At 42.3% G+C, this 22,966-nt stretch overlaps 1 protein-coding gene across 3 annotated transcripts in view; it reads right to left on the reverse strand.

Annotated features, from left to right (window-relative positions):
* Positions 1 to 4,009: 4,009 nt before the first annotated feature.
* ANXA2 (annexin A2) overlaps positions 4,010 to 22,966 on the reverse strand; it is a 49,321-nt gene continuing 30,364 nt past the window's right edge. For 2 of the 3 annotated variants that reach the window (XM_039492443.1, XM_039492442.1), the window contains 9 exons: positions 22,068 to 22,162; positions 17,971 to 18,084; positions 14,497 to 14,587; positions 12,186 to 12,265; positions 11,739 to 11,798; positions 10,936 to 11,029; positions 10,067 to 10,162; positions 8,810 to 8,868; positions 5,051 to 6,980 (listed from right to left, as the gene is read on the reverse strand). In XM_039492443.1, the coding sequence (XP_039348377.1) occupies positions 6,735 to 6,980; positions 8,810 to 8,868; positions 10,067 to 10,162; positions 10,936 to 11,029; positions 11,739 to 11,798; positions 12,186 to 12,265; positions 14,497 to 14,587; positions 17,971 to 18,084; positions 22,068 to 22,162 (935 nt within the window). In that variant the 3' untranslated portion in view covers positions 5,051 to 6,734. Of the gene's footprint in view, positions 4,396 to 5,050; positions 6,981 to 8,809; positions 8,869 to 10,066; positions 10,163 to 10,935; positions 11,030 to 11,738; positions 11,799 to 12,185; positions 12,266 to 14,496; positions 14,588 to 17,970; positions 18,085 to 22,067; positions 22,163 to 22,966 lie in introns of those variants that run through there. The other variant, XM_039492444.1, reaches the window with a different exon arrangement.

Genomic DNA, 22,966 nt, shown 5'->3' on the forward strand with positions numbered 1-22,966 from the left:
AATGCTCTGCTGACTAACTTCTGAAGGCCATGACAACCAGGCCTTATCTATGCTTGGGATGGCCCAGATTTGCAAGGATATATTTTAAATGTCTCTTCCAAGCAAAGTGGATGGCAAATGTTGTAGTGGCCAGTTTTAATAAAATAGGTCTCGAAACTATACTGCTTAAAAAAATCGCAATTCCACTTATCCATGTGTTTTAGTTACTGGACTTGAAGAGAGTGAAATTTTTAGTGACGTATTGCAGCATTGCCCAGCCTACAACGCTAACTCTCAAATCCCACAGAGGCCTAATCTTGTAATAAGTCCATTATGGACAGAGACCCACTCTGCATTGCATGGATCAGACATAGGATGAGGAACAGCTTTTGCAAATTTGTCACCGATGTTGGAGTCTCACCAAGGAACTATTATGGAAGTATGAACAGCATGATTTAAAACAAACATTTTAGGTTTGTACTCAAACATACCAGCACTTAAAAGGAAGCTAAAATATTTGTATATATTTAATTAAAGCTTTTTTATACTAAAGTCTGCCTGTGCTTGGACTTTTTTTTTCCCTCACTCAAACACTGAGAAAGGTGCTTTAGGAGAAGAAAACCTGCATTAAACTAAAGATGCTTGAGGCCGTTGGTTCTTGGCCTTTTTGCAACAGGGGGAGGGGTCTTGTTTTCATGACTGCTTTTATTTCTGCTCCATGTTCAGACAAAATGACACTGGCCTTCTAAATCACATAGGTTTATTTAACTTTGCTTCTCATTAACCACTTAAATGGAAATTCCAGAGAGGGGAATTTTGAATATCCTCTTGCAGTGAAGCAGAACATGTTAGCCATCAAATTCTAGTTGCTCATTCCATTGACTGGAAAAATATCTGCCATCTGATTTCTTTTAGAGGACCACATTTGCGAAAGCAAAGTTTATAGAGCTGACTTATTGCAGCTGAATTTTGGCAGTTGCAGATAATGTTTCCACACCAAATCTTCAGCTCTGTGAAAAGCTAACTGTATGTCAGCAAGAAAAACCACTTCATGCTTTAACAGCAACATGAACCGGGCTACTGTTTCTGGTGCATCGTTGCCTTTCAGAAAGGTTGATTTAAAAAAAAATCTTAAATTATCTCCAGGAAGTAGAAGTCTTTGCAATAAGGCTACAGGTCAGGTAACATCTGAGGGACACAGGAGAACCTAAGTCCTCCCTTAGCAGCTATTACAACTATTTAATATTTGTATTACACCCCCCCCCACCCCGCCCCAGGTGCACACGCAAACATACACACACCAGGCTTGGGCCCTCTCTGCTGAGCACTGTATAATTGTATACAATGGCATCCAAAGAGTATACAGGCAGGGGTGAAAGTAACTTACAGGACTTACCGGTACTGCTGGAGTCCTGAGGGGGGGGGCGTGGCCTCATCCAGAAAAGGCGTGGCCTCTCAAGATTTAAAGGCCCTGGGGAACCAGCTGTGACTGGGAGACCCAGGGCCTTTAAATCAACCAGGAGCTCCCAGCTGAAGAGGTGGCTAGGAGCCCCCCGGGGATCAGGGGCAAATTAAAGGGCCCGGGGCTCTGGCCGCCAGGGGGAACCCCGAGCTTTGCGGGGCTGGGGCATGGATTTAAAGGGCCTAGAGCCCTTTAAATCCTAGCCACAGCCCGGCTGCCAGAGCCATGGCCGGGATTGAAAGGGCTCTGGGCTGCCCGCAGGTGCGGGGAGCTCTGAGCCCTTTCAATCCCCGCCGTGGAAGTTGATGTTGTCCGGCACGGCGTACTGACTCTTGCCGGTACGCCGTACCTGACCGCACCGGCTTACTTTCACCTCTGTATACAGGGTTAAGCCCTGAGCCTGCACTGAGATACATACTGGGGTTCCCCTCCCTATAGAGCTCCCTGTGGCCACAAGGGGCCCAGTGCATCATTGCAGGGTTGGAGCCCATTGCCTACACAGCTTTTGTATCTGTATAACAGGGTAGGTAAGAGCTGTGATTTTTTTACCGATATAGTTACAGTGGTACGGCTCCCTAGCATAGATGTAGTTATACTGGTATAAAGGACAAAGGCTCCAGCTGGTAGGAAGAGAAGCAGCCAAAGCAAGGAATCGGGCCCTGGGGAGGGAGGGATAAAATGAGGCCCAAAACGTGTCATGAAAACCTTAAAACACTGCTAGAAAATAGCTTTTCTGATCCCAAAGTGTTTCTGTTTTTAAAGTCTGCTATCATGGGCCCTTCCGAGGCTGGAAGAGTGCTGTGCCTCCCACTGGGAAGATGGAAATAGCCCCTTTCCAATGATAAGCCGGAGGGCAGGCCAGGGCCTCTGCTCCTTTTAGGCATTAGCTCACGTCTGTCATATTCAAGGTGCCAGGCAGCTGTGCTTTGCCCCCCTCACATCACACCAGAATTCCCTGCAAACCATGCGGCTGCGCAGCAGCCCCCACATACTGCACGTCACAATGTGCTGCTCAGAACTTCCCTTGTGCCCCAGGACAGAGACTCGGAGCGCTACAGGGCTGGGCTGGTGACTCAGGCCCGGCCTGGCTGCTGGGCATGGAGGCAAGAGGAGCTAGAGAGGATGGAGCAGCCACTGCTGCGCCTGTGATTGGGGGCTGGGAGCAGCTGCCCCTGGCAAGACAGCTGTGAAGTATCAGGGCCCCCGTTCCCAGTCTGGAGCCAGCTGTGCCCCCAGTCTCAGTAGCTCCCCTCGCTTTCCATGCAGAGCTCTATCCCTAATCCCCCACGTTCCCCCTTCCCCAGTCCTTGATACCCCCATTCTCCTGCTCCCCAAGCAGTGACCGACAGCCCCTCCAATGCTTCCCCTGACCCCCTTGTCCATGTGAGCATGGTGGCTGCTTTACAGAGTGGTTCCCTGTGGTGGAAATGTTTGGCCCCTCCTGATTGGGGCAGTTGTTCTGTGGGGGTCACATGACAGTGCATTCTGTAGCTGGGCTCGGTCTGACTTGGGGTGGGGGGTGAAGCCCAGATGTCAGGAGCAGGGTGGCCAGTGACCCCAATCCCAGAGGGCCCCCTCAGTGACACACCCCTCTCCCCGAATTATAACTGTGCATCCTGCCAAATGTTTTACTTTGCATTCCTGGAGTTAGGGCATCAGTGTAAGGATCTGAGGTTGGGGTCAGAGCTAAATGAGAGGCGTAGAGAGGGCCTGATCCTGACACAAGTAGTCCTTGCTCCCTGTTCGGAAAATCTGGTCCAGAATCTCCCTCAGGACTGGAAACCCATTGCACTTGGGTTGCAACATTGACAGTTTAGAAAATGTTAGGACTGAAATAAAGCAGGGCCTGCTGGATGGGGGAAGTGAGTTACAAATGTTTATGAAAACAGAGAGAGGAAAGTTAGCTATTGATTAATTACAAGTCAGGTTTGATAAAATGTAGACACTAACATGATTTGGTTTCTGATGCCTACTCATTCGGCAGTTTACACCACTAGATTTAACTTTACCACTTGAAGTGTGTCAAAATGGACCAGAAAGAGCCTCCTGATCAAGAATGCCCAGGAAATTAACCATTGACTGTAGCTCTGCCTGCAGTCCAGTATGGGACAATTTTTTTCCTAAATGAATTAAGAATAATCTGAAAAATAGGGCATGTTTCCCTTTAAAATTAGACATGGACGTGTTAAAGAGAAAAAGAAAAGTGCCAAGATTAGAATTACTCACTGAATGCTCCCAGCTCAATAGGGGCCATTTGAAACCAAATGAAAAAAGCCCTCAGTTTTCATTCCTACATGGTCTGACCCTCTGCAGATTGTTGGATCCTCCTCTGAAATATTTTCTAGAACCTCCCTACTCCCCCCAATAATTCACGGTATAAAGCTCCTGGTTTTAGATCATCATCATCATGAGACATTGGATCTCAAACTGCCTCTGGTCTAGCAATGAATATTGCTCATCCAGGGTAACATGGAGAAGATTCCACAGAGCAAATAAAGCAGGTAAAGAACAATGGTTGTTTACACACCAACCTATGCTATGAAACAAGGCACCCAAGAGAAAGACCTGTTTTCTTAAAGTAAAAATTCAGTTTTATTTGTATTTTAACAGAAACTGTATAATAAGAAGGCAGAGTATTTCACAAACACATTTCAACTCTTTATCCTTGGAATGGTCACTTCTCTGGCCTTTTGCTTATAAGAACTTTGGTAAAGCCAAGCAATGCGCTGTCATCTAGAGAAGTACAAGAAAGCAAACAATACCATCAGTCTCGCAAATACAGAGGCAAATTCAAGTTAGCTAGGCAAGTTGAGGGTTACAAGATTTCGAGGATTACAGGAAGATGAAGAGCAGAAAAGCACATCTGTGGACATGGATTTCTTTGGTCACAGTTTTCAATCCTCTCCTCCACACAGGTTCAGCAGCGCCCTCTGGTAGTCACCCTTTGTATCTTGCTGCAAAATGAGGGAAGAAAAATTAAAATGAAACTTTATGAAGCAATGAAGGTTACATGATGTCCCAGGGTGACTGCACTCTACTACAGACTTGCAGGACAAAGTTCAAGTAGGAGTCTATTTGTAAGCTGAAGTTTTCTCTAGTGTTTGGCATGTACTATGATAAAAGTGGGACCAGTAAGGGGAACCTTGGTATAAAATTAACAACCTAAGGGCAGAGCGAAAAGGGACATGGTTCAATTCTGTCCTATGGTTACCATCTATTGGCTATTCACCAACCTCTTCTGATCCCTGCCAACCTGGGGTAGATTTGAATCCGTAATCTCCTGGCAGAAAGGCTTCTTTAGCAAACCCTCATCTGCCCACCCACTCTCCAATTTGGTTCAATTAAGCAAAACACAAAAAACATTTCTACCATTCTAAGTCAAAGGATGTGGAATTGCACAGCTTTTCCCTTTTCCTGAACACTGGATAGAGCCCCAGTCTTATTTGGAATACAATCAATAAGAAAACAATGCAGCATTCATGAAAGGTGCCTGGTCTACACAAGAAAATTAGGTAATTTAAACTAAGTCAGTCAAGGGTGTGAAAAATCCATGGCCCCTCAGCAGCACAGTTAAGCCAACCTATTCCCTGTGTAAACAGTGCTAGGTCCATGGAAGAATTCTTCCATCAATTTAGTTACTGTCTCTCAGGGAGGTGGATTAACTACAGCAATGGTGGAATCTATCCTGTCAGAGCAGGCAGTCTCTACTCTGAAGCGCCCCAGTGGCACAGCTGAGCCACCTCAGCATTTTAAGCATAGACAAGCCCATAGACTCTAACAGACTGTAAGAGCTTTAGGACAGGAACTGATCTTTACTATGCATACGTACAGTAAGAATCAGTTCCTGTCCTAACATTCTTACAGTCTAAATAGACCAGATGGATAGTGTTACCTCCTTTTCTCCGATCCTCTAGCTCCATGGGGAGCAGAGGCACAGAAAAAGTAAGTGACTTGCTTGAGGCAACCCAGTAAGTCTATTGCAGAGCTGGCGCAGCCTAACAATATTTTGGGCCCTATTGTTGGGCTGACATATAATGGTGACCTGCGAGTTCTAGCAGACTGTGTTCCATTGCTATGGGCATTTGGCCAGAATACACAGCCATAACAGAATGGTAAAGTTTAGTATCTAAGTGGTGGTTAGAATCCTTGTGTGAACCAGTTTAATATCCAGCTAGTCCCTAATGGAATACATTGCATGTCACTCCCCAATATAACAATATGGCCTTTTCTTAGGAGACTCAGTGTAAATGAAAGATGTTTGCTCTCTCTGCCAGTAAAGAGGGACCGGGGAAACTCCCCCTGTATATGAACCAAGGACATAAGATGTCAGCCACATCGCTGCTCACTCTGTAGTGAAAACTGGATGGGCACTGAACAACAACATGTAAAGGACTATCTGGCCCCAAACTGTCTCTGTGGCGGCTCCACAGCTGGGACCACCATTGCCTACTCTGAGAGGGTACTTCCCCTTTTGGAAACCAGCACCCACATACTTCTTTCAGCTTTATGCTGCCCCCAGGACTAACTCTTTCCCAGGGCCAGAGTCTCAGAGAATGCTGTAGAAGAGTGCACTAATAGTGCAGGAGTGGGTGGTGCATGGGTGGATGGTGCGTTGCAGAAGTCATCTCAGAAGGGGCCACTTCACCCAGAACGGACATCTTGTTTCAGCATTCCATTGAGGGTAAAAGAATGGGCCTCTTGGACTCAGGATTCTGATTTCAATTCACCCCATTGCCAGGCACCACTCATACAAATACTGGGTGGGGGAAGGAAGTTGAGACTCCTACATGGTGACGTGTGTGTGTCCATAATATGGTGACAGGTGTGTGCGTGTCCATAACATATCTGGTGATCAGAGGCACGAGCCGCTGCTGCTGTGAGCCAGTAACCAGGGAAACAAAATTCCCGGTTCTCCATCTAATATTTATGAAGGGAAAAAATAGCTAGAGACTTATCTTCCCCCACTCCTCATGGGCCACAGACAGCGGTTACTCTAGCTCTAGGCCTACAGTAACTTCCACAGACAGCACAGCCTGGAATCAGGCAGGAATTTACATGACCTCTTCTTCCTTGGGCAGCTCCAGAGCAAGCCTGTCTGTGGCTATTTTTTTTCTCTGTTTGGCATTCTGGGAAGACCCAGCTTTTCCCCAGGGATGTGGACATTTTCCCCCAGACTGGTGCACAGTCAGCATATGCAGCCTAAAATCTGCATATAATTTTGCTGGCTAGACTCTCTGAGTGTACAGCACCTAAAAACTAAGGGTGGGATTTTTCAGAAGTGCTCGGCATTGATCTAACTGCTCCCACTGAAGTCAGTGATAAAATTCCCATCGACTTCAATGGGTGCAATTAGACCAATGCTGAGTGCTTCTGAAAATCCCATACAATGATTATAACAGGGAGCCTTGTGATTTACCTGGATGAAATAATAGAGGGATTTTCCATATTTCCTCTTGAATTCACTCTTAATTTTCAGCATATCAACCTCCGAGCGGGAGACCATAATCCTGATCAGGATCTTATCACGGGTTCCTTTGCCCTAAAAGCAGATTTACATTGAAAGCTGGAGTATGGTGAAGTGAAAAAACAAGAGAACCAGTGTCTTGTAAGGAGGGAGAGAATCTACTGATGAGCTGTACATTGCTGCAGGAAAAGGTCACAATCAATTACCTCTTTCTGCATTCACAACTCTCCCCTAAAAACCTGAGGATCAAGCTTATTGTCCAAACAATACTGTCCTCCATTTGGTCAATATATTAGTGTGCATTTTCCATTACAGCAGAAGCAGTACATTTACATCTTTAGACACTAGCACTGGGACACCAGGAGCTACTGCAGGAACTTGCACTGTAGCAGGGTACTGGCTTTGCTCTCTATTCATTCTAGTCTATAGTTCTTACACCACCCTCATCACCTTATCTAAGCACGTTCCAGTAATGCATTATACCATATGGCTAACATTTGTCCCATGTGGTCTCTCATTCTCTCCCCACGGGGAGAATAGTGCATGCAATTTAGCGCTTTGTTTTAATAGGGTTTGATTTCTGGGGTGTGGGTGAGTGTTTAATTCACAGTTTCTTTGTTCAGTGAAGGCTAATTAACTGTTACTCTAGAACTTGCAAAAGCACTCTCCTTCAGTGTCACCTCCCCAAAATGATGACAGTGATTGTATTTCAGTGGAGCAATTTTAAAAAATATTTAGTCTCCAAAGGGCATCCCCCCAAACATTATAACAATTTTAAGTTACAGGTGAGTCAGTCTGAATCCTAAGCATTTGACAGTGTTCCATTGAACCAATTTAAAAGCACATGGGTCTGAGAGTCCTAAGGTTAAACCATCAGTTCAAAGAGGCTCATCACTAATTTCTTTGGCATCTGGAAAGTTTCACTCAAACTTGCTTAACAATTCTCTCTCTAGATAACAGAGTGTTTATAGCCTTCTTACATAAAACAATCTTCCTCTTCTATTAATCAATCTTGTTTCATCCTTGGGCACCTTCTCTACCGTGTGGTGACTGAACCAGGACACAAAGGTGATCTAACATGTAATGGGCTCTAAAACAACTTCTTGTGACTTGTGTTCACTGCCTGCATTTTCACATCCCAGAATTCTGGTAACCGCTGGGTTGTAGTCATGCACTTTCCAAAATTTCATTACTCAATTCCTATGCTCACCTTCTCTTGCCATGTATTCTGTACATGGTGTCTCTTCTGACTCCTACCTACCTATGGGCCAGATACATTTCTCATTCACTTCAATGGGAGTAGGATTGGGCTATAGCTTGTACTTAATTTGAGTGTCAAGCTTCGTTCTATCTGTTCATCTGCACTCCCAGCTTATCTAAGTAACTCTAGCTTTTGTCACTTTCCTCTACATTAATTGCTGCTTAACCCAGGAACTCCAGACTAAGTTTATTCTGGAAAAAGTGAACACTAATATTTCATCAAGGTATACATTCCTGGCCTAAGGGAAAACATGCACATGACAGATGAGTGTGGAAAAACTAACTGATGTTCACCACTGCTCTACACTTTGATGACAATAGCAGATTTGAAATAACATTTGTTGTGGGTTCTGTTAGAATTCTTTCTGTTCTACTTTCGCAAGCAGGTGCCATTAGTCTATTATTTTTTGCATTGAATACGTCTGCTGACATGAATGGACAAGATGCATTAGATTAGTTTCTCTATGCATAATTCTTAAAGCATTCTTTTGAAGGCCAGCCATGATGCCATCAGTCAGCATTCCAGTGCCATCTAAACAAATCATAGACGTAATGGAGACTAAAGATTAAAATGGAGTTAGGACTACGAAGAGGAGCAAAAAAATTCAGTACGAAGAAACAAGGCCTTCTTTAGTCCACCGTACCTTCATGGAGTCGTACAATCGGTCAGCAAAATACAACTGCTTGTTCTGAATACACTGGACTGCAAAGTGAAGAACATATTATTGGTTAAACATACTGCAGACACTCAGATCTGCAAACTAAAATGGCTTAGACTCCTCCTTTATAGATCTGATAGTTAAAAAGGTAATAATTTGGAGATATACCAATCTCCTAGAACTGGAAGGGACCTTGAAAGGTCATTGAGTCCAGCCCCCTGCCTTCACTAGCAGGACCAATTTTTGCCCCAGATCCCTAAGTGGCCTCCTCAAGGATTGAGCTCACAACCCTGGGTTTAGCAGGCCAATGCTCAAACCACTGAGCTATCCCTCCCCTAGTTGAACTAGAAGAGGTTTTTCAGAAAGATATGGCTTCCCACTCCCCAAAAAACAAACCAACCAACAAAACCCCAGAGACAAATGATTTGTGTCTGAAACATTTGTTACCTAGAAGTTAATATGTTTAAGTAACTGTACCAAGGAAGGTTTGCACTGTAACCCCAGCTCCCTAAAATCAAATAAAGTATTTTCTCTCCTCAAACTGCTATCACATCTCACTATGGTGTCCCCCCAGGATTCAGTCTTTGACCCATACTCTACTTGTCTAACACATTCTGGTCACATTCTCTCTGAAAATGTTAATGCAGATGACACCCAAATAGATTTCCTCTTCATGGTTTTGGCTTTTCTTCATTTCTTGCCTTAAACAAGAGCCTGACTTTACCATAATTTCTATCAACTCGGTGTATCTGAAACAAATATCCCACTGCCATAACTTCCCTCCACCAAAATGCCACCACCTCAATCTCATTCCACACTCCAAATCTCACATTCACCCTTACATTCCTGTCCATTTCACAGAAAACAGTCCCAAATCAACCTCCATTTTCTAGTCTCCAAAATCCATGGACTGGCTTCACCGCAACACACACATCCCCTCTTCCAGCCACCCACCTTCTCCAATGTTTTTCAACCCTCCAGGTTTCCAAAAAACAAACCCCAAGCAAATATTTAATGCATCAGATTGGAGCTGTAATATCCCCTTTTTACAAAGAGCTGAAGGAACAATTCAGTCTCCATTGAAGATTATAAACTGGAGATTATAAACTAGAGATGAACTAACAGCAGCTCATCCACTTTAAACAGCTGGGTTCTGCCTCATCTCAGCAAGTAGATTGTGAGAGCCTTGGAATGGCTTTCAGTGAAACCTATTCTTAATAATCTTAACAATGGTTTACTTACCAAGATTAATGAAGGCAACTTCCAGGTCTCCCTTGACCTCCTTCTTGATGCTCTCCAACATATCATAAGGGCTGTAGCTCTTGTACCTCTCAAACACTATAATAAGGAAGAAAACAATTAAAAGAACAGAAGAGTACTTGAGTTGTACACACAAATTCAGGGGAGCAGAAAGACTGTGTGCACAAAAAACTGCACAGTGCAACTAGAGAGGGGCCAGGGGACATTAAGAATTTTGACCACTAATATCCAGATACTATGCTAACTCCTTTTCATATCCGTGAATGAACAGATACATTTCAGGAAGTTCTCAATTAATCAATGATTTGGGAAAATGTCACCATGTATTAGCTTGGTTTTCTCATTGGGATATATGAAAATCACCGTGACAGACCGTCCATCAGATAGATATTGGTCCAATCTGCATCTACTTAGCACTGTGGAAGTTAAGCTCTCAGAAATAAAAGAACCTCTCAAAGGAGTTTCCTGGATGGTTCTTATGTAAACACCAGAGGCCACTCCTGGGATCCACTGACATAAGCTTTACATGTGTGATGTTTACATACAGCAATTGTGTGCCTAAATGTAGGCCTTTACGCAAGATTGCAGGAGTGAATTTAGAGACCAATTTTGAAAGTGTAGCTTTTAAGATCTGCTGCTGGGTGTGTATGCATGTTCGAACAGGGACATTAATATATTTACTCTAGAGATACAAATGCATTTCTTTTTAAATAGTCATGGCTCAGCAGATAAACTTTTCACAAACATCTCCCTGTTTCCTGGGTTCTTACGCTTGATTAAATCATTATTGCAACCAAGCAATGACCATCTCCTAACTCCCTGCTATGGAATTCTTCTTCTTTCAACAGTACCTTTCTGGAGGTGGGGAATGCTCCTTTCAGTCATAATATTAATCCACTTAGGAACATCAGTTCCCTTCCTCTTCACACCAGCATCATAGAGGTCCTGTGGTTAGAATAAAAAGTGCTATTTTAGCTACCAGGGGTAAAATGAAGGAGCCACTGTCCTACTAGACAGTCTCAAGTCCTACTAGAGCCAAATCAGAGGGGGAGGTTAGGTGTAGACACATACTTAAACTAACCACTTAGGGGAATGCATACAGAAGGAATGGACTTACAGACCTGATTCTCAACTAACGCAGGTTTTACTTTACTATAATTCCATTGACATCAGTGAAGTTACTCTTGACCTCCCATAGAACAGTCAGGTCCTGGGTATAATGGTGACAGGTGATTGGGACATTTATATAAAAATGTCAATAAATGTAATTCATTAAAAGAAAGATTTCTCCAGATTCTCTCTCGGAATCATCTGGGCACCATTATTTTTGAATCTCAGCAGAGGACCACTGCCCTATTATGAAACTCCACTAGGAAGTCTCTTTTTGTCAACGTATCCATGGAAGCAATAAGACAGCTGTGTATGGGTGTTGGTGGGAAAGGAAGACCCTACATGGAAATGGTTGAGCTCTCACGATCATAAGTGGTGCATGCTGAAACCAATATTATGTCCATAATATGCTAGGGAATATATGCACCTCTATGTGAAAAAGTAAGCAACATTTTTATATTGTCTATTCAGAGTTGTCCAAGATTTATTTTAAAGACATAGTATGATTTGGGGAGTTCAGTCACCACTCATCACCAGCACTTACCCTAGCATCTATGTCAATCAGCTCATAATCAATCACAGAAGTGTCCTCAGACCTTTTACCCTTCAAACAAGAAGAACAAACATTTAGCAAATGTATCCAAATTGAAACAGTGCAAGCTATCATCTACATTTTTTCTCTTGGTTCATGTCAGCCAACATTTGCCAAATGAGCATTACAGCATGTTCCAACTCAACGCAGTTATGTTAGTTACTTTCTCGTCAAATTGCATTGTCATTCAGCATCTGCATCACACTCTTTCAAATTGTCAGTTATGCAGTGGTGATGCACATGAATCCAAACTTGCTATCAGTCAGGTGGTTGGATTTCTGATATAGCTAGTCTCAATCAATGTACATGACTTTTCACAACTGGTGAGTGGACTGAGAAACATGACAGAATAAGAAAAACTAGACAGAGAAAAACACATACCGACTCAGAATATCTTACCTTTGCCAGGGAAACCATCAGCTTGCGGAAGTCACCAGAGGTGTCAGACACAATGTCCTTTTCCAGTTCTGTCTTGTACACTAGAACACAGCAGATATTTTTCTATTTACTGCTGATCCACAAATATTACCCCATATCTTATCAAGGTCAACTGGAGGGATGATAGCTGCAAGTTACTTTAGATACTGTATTGGGAAGACATATACGAATAACCGACTAGTCTATTAAAACACAGCAAGAGGTTGTACAAAAGGGTGGCACTGTGGGATCCCTGGTGCCATCCAGGCTTGTTTTGCCAGCACTTATTATTTAAATACAACCACACCACACCTAGGCTCTTGAGTAAGTGTTTTATTACAGCAGATTCAGATCATCAGTCATTGATTTTTTAGACTGCTTGCAGCTAAGAGACAATTTTATGCAAAATAAACATAGTTTAAATAAGTATGCTTAAATACAGGAGTGCTGTCTGTGTTTCTGGCTGGCAATAAAGCATTTTATTTCTTATTAGAGTAGCAATTTTCTGCATTGCTATAAGGCTACTACTTTCCCTCTGGAATTCTAGAGGTATCTATCCCTGGATCCTTCTATTTTACCATCTACGTGGTTTCATCCAATTCGTCACTATATTATTTTCATCTTATGCCATTAACACACAGCTGTCTTTGTTAATACTTTATTGACTCAGCCACTGCTACTTTATAGAATTGTTTGCAGCTATCAAAGAACAAATATATGACAATTTTCCCCAATTAAAACTAAATAAGACACTTGTTGCTACCCATGAACACACTGGACATCTTTGTTACTGTTTGTGATGAATGTGACTTGAAACATGAAAGGGTCGTAAGAAATCTTAAGGAATACTAAGGAAGGTAAGTTGGATACTAAACTTACATTCAAATCACTTAAATCTGGTTACCGTCAACTGAGACATGGAGCTAGGAATGAATAATATCCTTCAGCAAAGTTGGGGGAGAGAATCCATGCTTATATCAAGTCTTATCCAGATTTCTTTGTATGCCTTTTTTTGGCAGCTCTATCAATTAAGGTGATAAAAAGGCTTCTTCAATAGGTTACAAAATCAGCTGCTCAACATGGACCGAATCTATGAGTAAGATTTTGCTTTCACTTACTCTGATTCTGTTTTCCTTACAATAAAAGTAGAAAACAGATGATTGCGGCTGTTTTCACATGAGAGAAATGATTGGTGGATACTTGTTTACCACAAGATCTGCAGTTAATTCCAAGTATCAGAGGGGTAGCCGTGTTAGTCTGGATCTGTAAAAGCAACAAAGAATCCTGTGGCACCTTATAGACTAACAGACGTTTTGCAGCATGAGCTTTCGTGGGTGAATACCCACTTCTTCAGATGCAAGTGGTGGAAATTTCCAGGGGCAGGTTTATATATGCAAGCAAGAAGCAAGCTGTACAAAAACCTGTAGGAGAACACTTCAACCTCCCTGGCCACACAATAGCAGATCTTAAGGTGGCCATCCTGCAGCAAAAAAACTTCAGGACCAGACTTCAAAGAGAAACTGCTGAGCTCCAGTTCATCTGCAAATTTGACACCATCAGCTCAGGATTAAACAAAGACTGTGAATGGCTTGCCAATTACAGAACCAGTTTCTCCCTCCTTGGTTTTCACCTCAACTGCTAGAACAGGGCCTCATCCTCCTGATTGACTAAACTCGTTATCTCTAGCTTGCTTCTTGCTTGCATATATAAACCTGCCCCTGGAAATTTCCACCACTTGCATCTGAAGAAGTGGGTATTCACCCACGAAAGCTCATGCTGCAAAACGTCTGTTAGTCTATAAGGTGCCACAGGATTCTTAGTTAATTCCAAGGCACCAAACCTTGAGAGACAAATTTCTTCCTCCATGGAAAATGCTTCTGGGATTCAAGTTAATTTCAAGGCAAAAAGTTAAGTGAAAACAACATTTGGAAGCCATAATTCCAGCTAGCCATCATGGCACCTTAATTTGTGCATAGTTGGTTATTAGAAAGGGCAGGCAGTAGGTGAAATCCTGGGCTTCATTGACACGTGTGGGTCCATAAATCATAAGGTCTTAGATACAGTATTTATGGTAGGCAGCTTGTCCAGGTCATGTTTAATTACACTGAAAACTTCATCAGTTATGCCAGCATAAATACCTTTGCCCGTTGTATTTGACCAAAACACTAGGGATAATGAGAATCCCCAGGAAAGTCAATGGTTAAAAGTTTTCCAAACTTTCCCATCACTCATCCAAAAGGAGAAAATGGAACGGCCTAAGTTCACTGTGTTGAAAACACTAACACATACTTACTTTCCCTGTAGACTTTGTTAATTTCACAAAGCTCCTGGTTTGTCCTGGAGCAGATGATCTCAATGAGAGTATCTTCATCAGTCCCCAAACCCTGAAACACAGGTAAGTTTTCATTTGACACTAAAAATGAGCAGACTGCTAGAATGGTACAGAGGCTGGTTTTAGCAACAGGCTACATACTACAATTAGTAGTGGTTCAATTTTGTATTTGAGTTCCTTCAAATCTCTGGGGTGAATGCCATCTGGTCCTGGTGACTTCTTATCATTTAATTTAGCAATGTGTTCTAAAACCTTGTCTACTTCTCTGCAAAGGCCTTGTCTTTCTAGAGTGCTCCTTTAACATCTTGGTCATCTAGTGACTTCCTGCTTCTGCTGAACTTAAAATAATTCTTACCATCAGTTTCTGCATCTTTAGCAAGTTGCTTCTCAAATTCTTTCTTGCCCTGCCTTATTATATTTTTTACACTGAACCTGCTGGAGTTTGCGCACCTTCCTATTATCCTCATTAGGATAGGACTTCCACAATTTTACAGGATGCCTTTTTGCCTCTAACAGCTTCCATTACTTAGGTGGCATGCTTTTGATCCTCTTACTGCCTTTTCTGAGTCGGGGTATACCTCTAGGCTGAGCCACGCAGAAGAGTCAAAGGTCATCTGTCTACAGGTCAAAACCCCAGGACGAGACTTCTCACACTGCATTATTTTACATCTAAAAATGGAGTAATTTATGAAGAAACCTACCATTTTGTAATCACTTCTTTAATAATAGAAAAAACAAGAAGAATCTAATACCAAACAATTTACAAAAAGGCTCTCACAACAGAAACAGGAAAATCTCCTCACTAGGTTTGTTCTAATAAATGTCTGGGAAGGAGTAGAGATTAATAACAAAAATACTTATTATATTTTTGTTTTGCTTTCAGATATATTGATGTTCATATAAACAGTCTTTTTTGGGGAGGGGAGGAGGGGGGATTGTGATAATATTGTAGTTACCACAAACTAATTCTCAACATTAGTCTTTTTCTGGAATAAAACAGGCTATACATATTAACAAGACCTTCCCCCCTGTTTCAAACTCTCAAGATCTTTAGAAAAAGTACCCTTAATGCTGAAACTCCAGGAGACTTTGTGGGGCAAATCTTCAGCCAACTTAACAAATCATCTTAATTTTTGCTTGCATCCTATTTATGGGTTAAAAAAAAACACCCCAAAACTGGCATGTACTAGCACAAATAAATGAGTTTGAGGCCCATCTGCCTGATCCGTGCATGTACATGCCTGTTTACATGGGCAAATGTGGATTTCATCCATACAAAAAGAGTTGCACTTGCATTTTAAGGCTAATTTAAAGCCAGAATTGAACATTTAGCCCTGTGCATGGCAATCTGTTGGTGCTCCTTGCTTATAAGATAGTGATATCTGAGGCTAAACATATCCAAAGGAGTTTATTAGACCAAGACTGTTTATAGCCCTTCTAATGTATTGAAGTATATCTGACCCCAATGCATACAAATGTAAACACAAATTTCCGGTGCCAAACCTGTGCCTCTTCATACATTAGGTATTCTCAAAGTAGGATGAGATCAAGCTTTCCACACTGGTTTTATCACCCTACCTGTTTTGGGGTTTTGGTTTTTGGCTATAGAAAACCAGAAGTCACTAAAGAAGCTCACATTTGTTAATGGCTTGGTGAAATCTATTTATAGAACACACCACCACCATCTGCCCTGAGACAGGCATCCACAGTCATGAGCCACTCCAGATAGCGTGACAGTTGCATCAGTTCCAGAGAACGAGACAGAAAAGCACATCAAAATGTGCAAAGGGTAGAAACTTTGTATGTTCAGAACACGTCACCTATTTGTTCAAAGTATTAGGTCATTAATGCCTCTTCAATGTGTTTGTGGCTTTTATATTGTTACTGTTGCGATCTATTTTTATTGTCTAAACATGGAGTCAGTTAGACTCTGACACCTGTATAATATGTGGTTTATTTTAGAATGCATTTGATCGTGGGGACACTTAGACCCTCAACACAAGCACTGTGCAGTGTGCTGCTGAATCTAGGAGCGTTTTAACTTGTTCATAGTTCACTGGTTACAAAAGTGTCCGTTTTAATTGCATCCCATGTGGGTTTTTTTCTTCTCAATTTTGACATACGAGGGGTCTCCAAGACCCCAATACAGAAATAGCTGGGTGATTTTTGGTCCAATATGAGGATTAATACCAAAAACTACTCTCACCCTCTCTTCTTTTGTGGTATTTTTTCTCTATGCTAGTTATTATGAGGGATTTTATGTATTTGATTTCCCCATAAATATTTGTCAATGAACATGATAATGATTTTTTATGAATAAATTCTGTGGGGATTTCTTCTTTCCTCATCTAAGATTCTCCTTGGATTTGGCTTATTAAGCAACCTTCAAATAAAAAAAACTAATGAGTTAAGCCAAATTAAAGCTCATACATGAATGGCAGCATTTAACAACCACTGCTGAAAACTCTTAACAGCAGGCTCAGGATATCAAGCTTTGGATCAGTGGAAGAGCTGAACATATGAGCTTATGAAGAGGACACAAGTACTCAGTCACCAACTGAAAGTATAACAACTATACAATGCCACAAACAGTGGTTCTGGTGAGAGCTTCGCAGCCTGATCTTCTGGCTACAAATATAGTACTGGGACAGTGACTGTCCATAATTAGAGACATATAAATAATCAGAAGACAGAATGAAAACCAAGCATCTATATATATGAATAAAATACAGACTACAACTACATTGCATACAAAAATTTAAGTGACATTTAGAAATATGAAAGCCAAAACATGAGTTTCCTTGTAGGATTTTAAAAGCAAATCTGGGCGCAGGTAGGTGTTCACAATTTTTTTTGCATGTGGACAAAGTTAGAGTCAGTTTTCAAAGCCATCCTTTCAGAGGCTCCTAGGGGTGCATAAGAAATATGACTTATGTGTCCCTGTGTTCAGATTCTATGGAGGGAAAGGACTAGGTATGAGACACACTCTCACTAGCAGTGATGTGACCCAGTAATTGGAAATATTTATGTTCTATCACAGGAGTTTTTGGCTCTCGCTAACAACTTCTCTATTTTGTTTTAATACTGTAAACACTTTAAAAAAAATGTAGAAATGCGATCAGGAAAGTAGTTTGCTTTCCAAATGTCCTTGTACAGGTGCCTATTCAAAGCAGCTGATCAGTTATGTCCTTAGCTGCATGTTCATTCTTCAAAGTTATTTAAAAAAAAAAAAGTGACAAACATTTAGATGAAAAATCTCACCTGGCCCAAGAATTTAACAAGTGGATACTGATTCTGGGTGCCTTACATTGGACACCTGAAAACTGTAGCACTTAAAAATACGTGGCCATTTTTTAAAATCATGGCCTTAGGTGGCAATTCCAAAGGATGATGACAGACTTACTTGAAGCAACTTTAATTTCAGTGCTCATTTACCTTCATGGCAGCTTTCAGTTCAGAAGCATCATACTGAGCCGGTGTCTTCAACAGGCCCAAAATCACTGCCTCCAGGTGACCTGAGAGAGCTGCCTTCAGTGCTGCAGGAAGTTCCTTTACAAAAATAAAAGGAGAAAATGATTAAAGCTCATTTTTGACCTCCAGATAATTCTGCCTTCAGTGATTGTGACTCTCCAAGATTGTTACTGCTTTTCCTGGAGAGTGGATAAGGAAACAGAAGACAGGGTCTTTCTTCAGTGAAGTCTAGAGAGGAAAAATGGGGCAAGTGGAGTCTCCTTCACCTCTTTAAAGGAAATTATCACCAATCTGCACCAACCCTCACTGCTAGAGAGAATAATAAATAGAGGCAGATGTGTCCATTTCCTAGGATGTGGTGAAACTCAGGGAGCTACAGCTTAGAGTTCACATTATCTTATAGTTTTCAGGTCTTATTTTAAATGACACAGATTAGTTGCACTGCCATGCAGCTCAGAAACACCAAATCCTTATCATCAGTTTTGGACCCAAGTCAGTCAGTAACCTCCCTAATTTGGAGTTCTCAAAAGGGCACAGTTGAGTTCATTGCAGCTGTTAGATGTCTCATATGAACAAGTTTTGGTAAAAAGGAAACAAAAGAAAGGCCATTATGACCTCAACCAAGTTCTGCAGAAGCTCAGCCTAGACCGTGAGAAAGAGCCTCTCTAATCCATTCCAGTGGAGTATGATTGATTCCAATTAACTTTGTGTGCTGTCTAATCTTTGCATTTCAGTGTAAGGGTTAAAAAGCATACAGCCCAATGCAATGGGATTAGAAAAAACAGTTTAATTCATATAAGTTTGGGAGTGTTAATTTCTTTCTTCTCCCCTTGGCTTTCCAACTTTGGGCTTGTCTACATGGCACTGGTAAAGCACACTAGATGGGCGTGATTTGTAGAATGCTCTAATTTCCCCATGTAGACACTCTGAGTGCACTCTAAAAGGCACCTAGTTTGTGTTGATGGGAATCCTGTTCCAAACAAGATTACGTTGACACAAACGAGCACCTGTTAGAGCACACCAGCAGGTGTTAACACAGGGCAGCTAGAAAACACCCCTCCACTTTGCTTTGCTGCACCATGTACACATGCCCTTAGTTTCCTTTAAACAAATTTCTGCTTCAGTGTTGGAAGCAACAAACCAGGCACAATTTCAGGGTAACACTGACACGTGAAGTGCACATCAACACTCCTATGGGGACCAGAGTTAAGTGCATTAATGTTTCATTTTATAGCTCTTCTCTCAAAGAGAGTGCATCTAAACATCTCCCAGCCATTTTACGCAGAGCTTCAAAGCAGTGAGCCAAGTGCAATGATGCCATAACCCTGCACATGCCATCATTACCAGAATAAGTGGTTGCGAGCACCATGGATAGGTATATGAAGTGCTGGGGACTAAGTCTATCATAAGTGAAGCTCCCTAGCCGGATGTAGAGAGAGGTATCAATAATGTTTTCTGCTGCTTACAGTGATCCCTTAGCTCAGGGAGTTTCATTCAATGCTATTGGCATTTCCTGACCAGTTGGGTCAGGAAAACAGAGCTTTTAGCTGACCATGAGAATCTGCTGTGAAGCCAGAAAGTCTCTTTTCCAGCAAAAACTGTGTGTTATGCACACTGTAGGTGCTAGTTTAAGTGAGTTTCCAGGGTCTGGGGTTTGTCGTTGAGAGATCTCCAGCTAGCTGTTCATCATAGATCCTTTAGGAGAACAGGACAAGTGTTCATTCACTTGAGCCAAAGATAGATTAGTACAGCCCTGGTTTGGGATAAAATGCTAATGGAAGGGCTGGAAATTACTCTGTCTACATCCTTATTTCTAACTGCCGTGATGGAATTGTAGGGAGACAGTGGTAAGATCTGCTAGCAGCAGCATAATTCCCACATATCCAGCAGGGGATCCTTCCTGCCATTCTATGCCACCGCTAGAAGTGAAACCAAAGGGAAACAGCAGGAAGCAAACACTTGCCAAGCTGCTCATTATTAAATCTCACACTTACAACCAGCAAAATTTTCCAAATTATTAGAATATGGCAGCACAATCCCAAATGACTGCTGGCGAACGGATTCCCTATAGGGTTACAAGGGGCAGGGGCTGCAAAGCTCTGTGCAAAGACATACACAGACAAGGCCCTAGGCAGCTTTGGATAACTCCCAGAACACATCTGGAAAGGGAGGCGTTAGCAGCTACATGGGTAAGGGATGCTGGTCCCCAAGAGAAAGAGGGTCCAAACAGGGTTTGAGTTTTCATGAATGGGAAGGGAGGTGGAATCATGAGAGACACCCTTTAAAACAGAGATCCATACTATTAACAGACATTTGAGGACCTCTGCTGTAAGCAACAGGACACAGCATGCATAATGTACCAACGCCACCCTAGGAGGGACTCTATTTTACCAATATAAGCTGTCTCCAAGGAAATCCACATAAGACTATCCCTAGAGAGCACTGGGCAGGGGGAGCCCTGAATCATCAGACAGGATGCATGGATTCACATGCTGTTTCCTGCTCTCTTAACACTGACTCATTTGTTTTCACAGTTGCACTGAAAGGTCTGTTTTCTTAGTTTCCATTGTTTCCACAGGCCACTTTACCTTTGGCACCATTGCAATCCCATCTTTTAACTGGTATGTTTAGCATGCTTGTGGGCTGGGAAAGGGAGGAAAATAAGTGAAGGGAATCGACATCGGGATAAAAATTCTGAAGATCATCTAAATCAGGAATGCACAAAAGTTTGTGAATTTTGAAAACATAGCTCTGGATTTGTGTTTGGTTTCAGCTGAGATTTCACGGCATCTATCTGGTGTCTGACAAATCTGAAAGAGATACGGCTGTCAGAACCCAATGGGAATCTATACATGTTTTTCCTTCTTTTATGTGGGCATAAAACTTCAATTAGAGTAAGATTTTAAAACTTGTTCAAGAGAATATCTCTCGGCTCCCTGCTAGCAAAGCTCATTTTACAGACAGCAATACATATTTTATAGGCTCCTTTTCATCAACAGCTTGGTACACTGGATAGTCTTGTCAGGATAACAGCTGGTGATAATTTAGCCGGTGAGCTGACTTTGTTCAGTACCTGTATGATTCACTGCATAACTGATTGCAGTCGCCATTTAGACGGACTTTGTGAATGAAAGCTGGAAGAGTTCCTTCCGCTAAGCTACGTGAACATCCATAATCTTTCCTCAGTTCCTCTCCCTTTTACTGGGTCCCAGAATGTCAGGAATCACTTGAACAAAAAAGACTTTGACACACCCAAGCACATATACTGCTACGCACACAATGGACACTGCTTAGAATGACATTGCAACATAGGAGAACCAGTGGCGTAGCCAGGTGGAGGGAACAGGGGGAGTGATCCCAAAAAAAGGTGCCACTTGCTGCGGCGCTTTTACTTACCCGGCAGCACTTTTACTGATGGGGTGGCGCTCTGGGTCTTCGGCGGCACCTCGGCGGCGGGACCTTCACTCGCTCCGCGGGTCTTCGGCGGCATTTCAGCAGTGGGTCCTTCAGTGCCGCTGAAGACACAAGGAGCTAGTGAAGGGACCGCCGCCGAAGTGTCGGCAAAGACCCGGAGCACCGCCGGGTGAGTAAAAATTAAAAAGGCGCCACTTGTGCTCAGTGGGAGAGCGGCCACTGCCCTGCTCCCCCCCAGCTACGTTACTGAGGAGAACGTGATTGGCTGTATTAATGTTTTGATGTTTGAAGGTGCAAAGAATCCCATCTCCAGGGGATTTCAGTTACAGGTGTGCATGCTTAGCAACCCTGGAAATCTGGCAGCAGAGGCAAAGCTTCCAACAGTGTCATAACCTGCCTGCAATTAGGTTGGCTTTAGAGTGATGGTAGCATATCCCCATCAGCAGCACTCCTGGTACTTTGGAATACTTACAGGAGTAATGCATCAACCGTCACCAGCTATTTCTCAGACTATCTTGATCCAAGCTCAGCCATGGTAAAAGCAAGTGGTCCTCCCAGTGAAATCAATTACAGTATAATCACTTCAAACCTAACTATGAATGTGAAGAATAGTACCAATCATAAACCAGTCTTGATGCTCTCGGTACCTTTTTAGTTCTTCTCTGATAGGCAAAGGCGATATCCTGCCTCTGTTCATTGCTGCGGTTTGTCAAAATGTTGATGATGGTGAGTTCATCCACACCTACAAAGATATAAGGCAAAGGATTACTGAGAAATCCCCTCTTGCACTGGTCTCTTAGTTATTAAAATAGTATCATTTGTTAGAAGTGTAATGTATGCAACGCACAATGGGCTTCATTACTATCAACAACGTCCTGCCCTCATAATAAATGCAGCCAATGATAGCACCAGTTTTCAAAACAAGTGCACATATAATGTGGGAGTGTGGGATATGTGCATGGACTTAGAAACGTGGGTGCACTCACACAAGTGCACATATAATGCGTGCAAATCTATCCTATGGGCTGATTTTCTTTTGTCCTCTGGACAGTCAAGTTTTCCAACACTGCACCACAAAGAGCAAGAGCAGCCACATTTTGGGAAGGCGCTGGGAAGTCTGGGAAGTGGATGGTTGGACTTGGGCCCGCATCATGCATTATGCTGGAGTTCCAAGTCGGGACCCAGGATTCAACAATTCCTAACCTAGGGTTACAAATGAGCATAAACACTCAAGCCCCAGGTTAACAAACCACGGGTCTGCTCAGTTCTACTACCCTGGGGCTTACATTGCAGTGTAGATTTGGATACTAATATCTAAATTGTATTCTTAAACGTATTCACCTACATTTGGGTTATTGCTGCTATGTACTGTATGTATCATAGGACTTTTAAAAACCAACTTTGTATTTGTGGATACTCTAGAACTATACCCAAATGTACAGACACTCTTTTCTCAACCTGAGTATTGTATCATTTTAACATTAGCTTTAGTAACATTTTCATACCCTTTGATAGCTACTGGATGGCGCTATATACACACATTGCT

Source organism: Mauremys reevesii, linkage group 10, assembly GCF_016161935.1.
Source record: "Mauremys reevesii isolate NIE-2019 linkage group 10, ASM1616193v1, whole genome shotgun sequence".
NCBI classification, from domain to species: domain Eukaryota; kingdom Metazoa; phylum Chordata; order Testudines; family Geoemydidae; genus Mauremys; species Mauremys reevesii.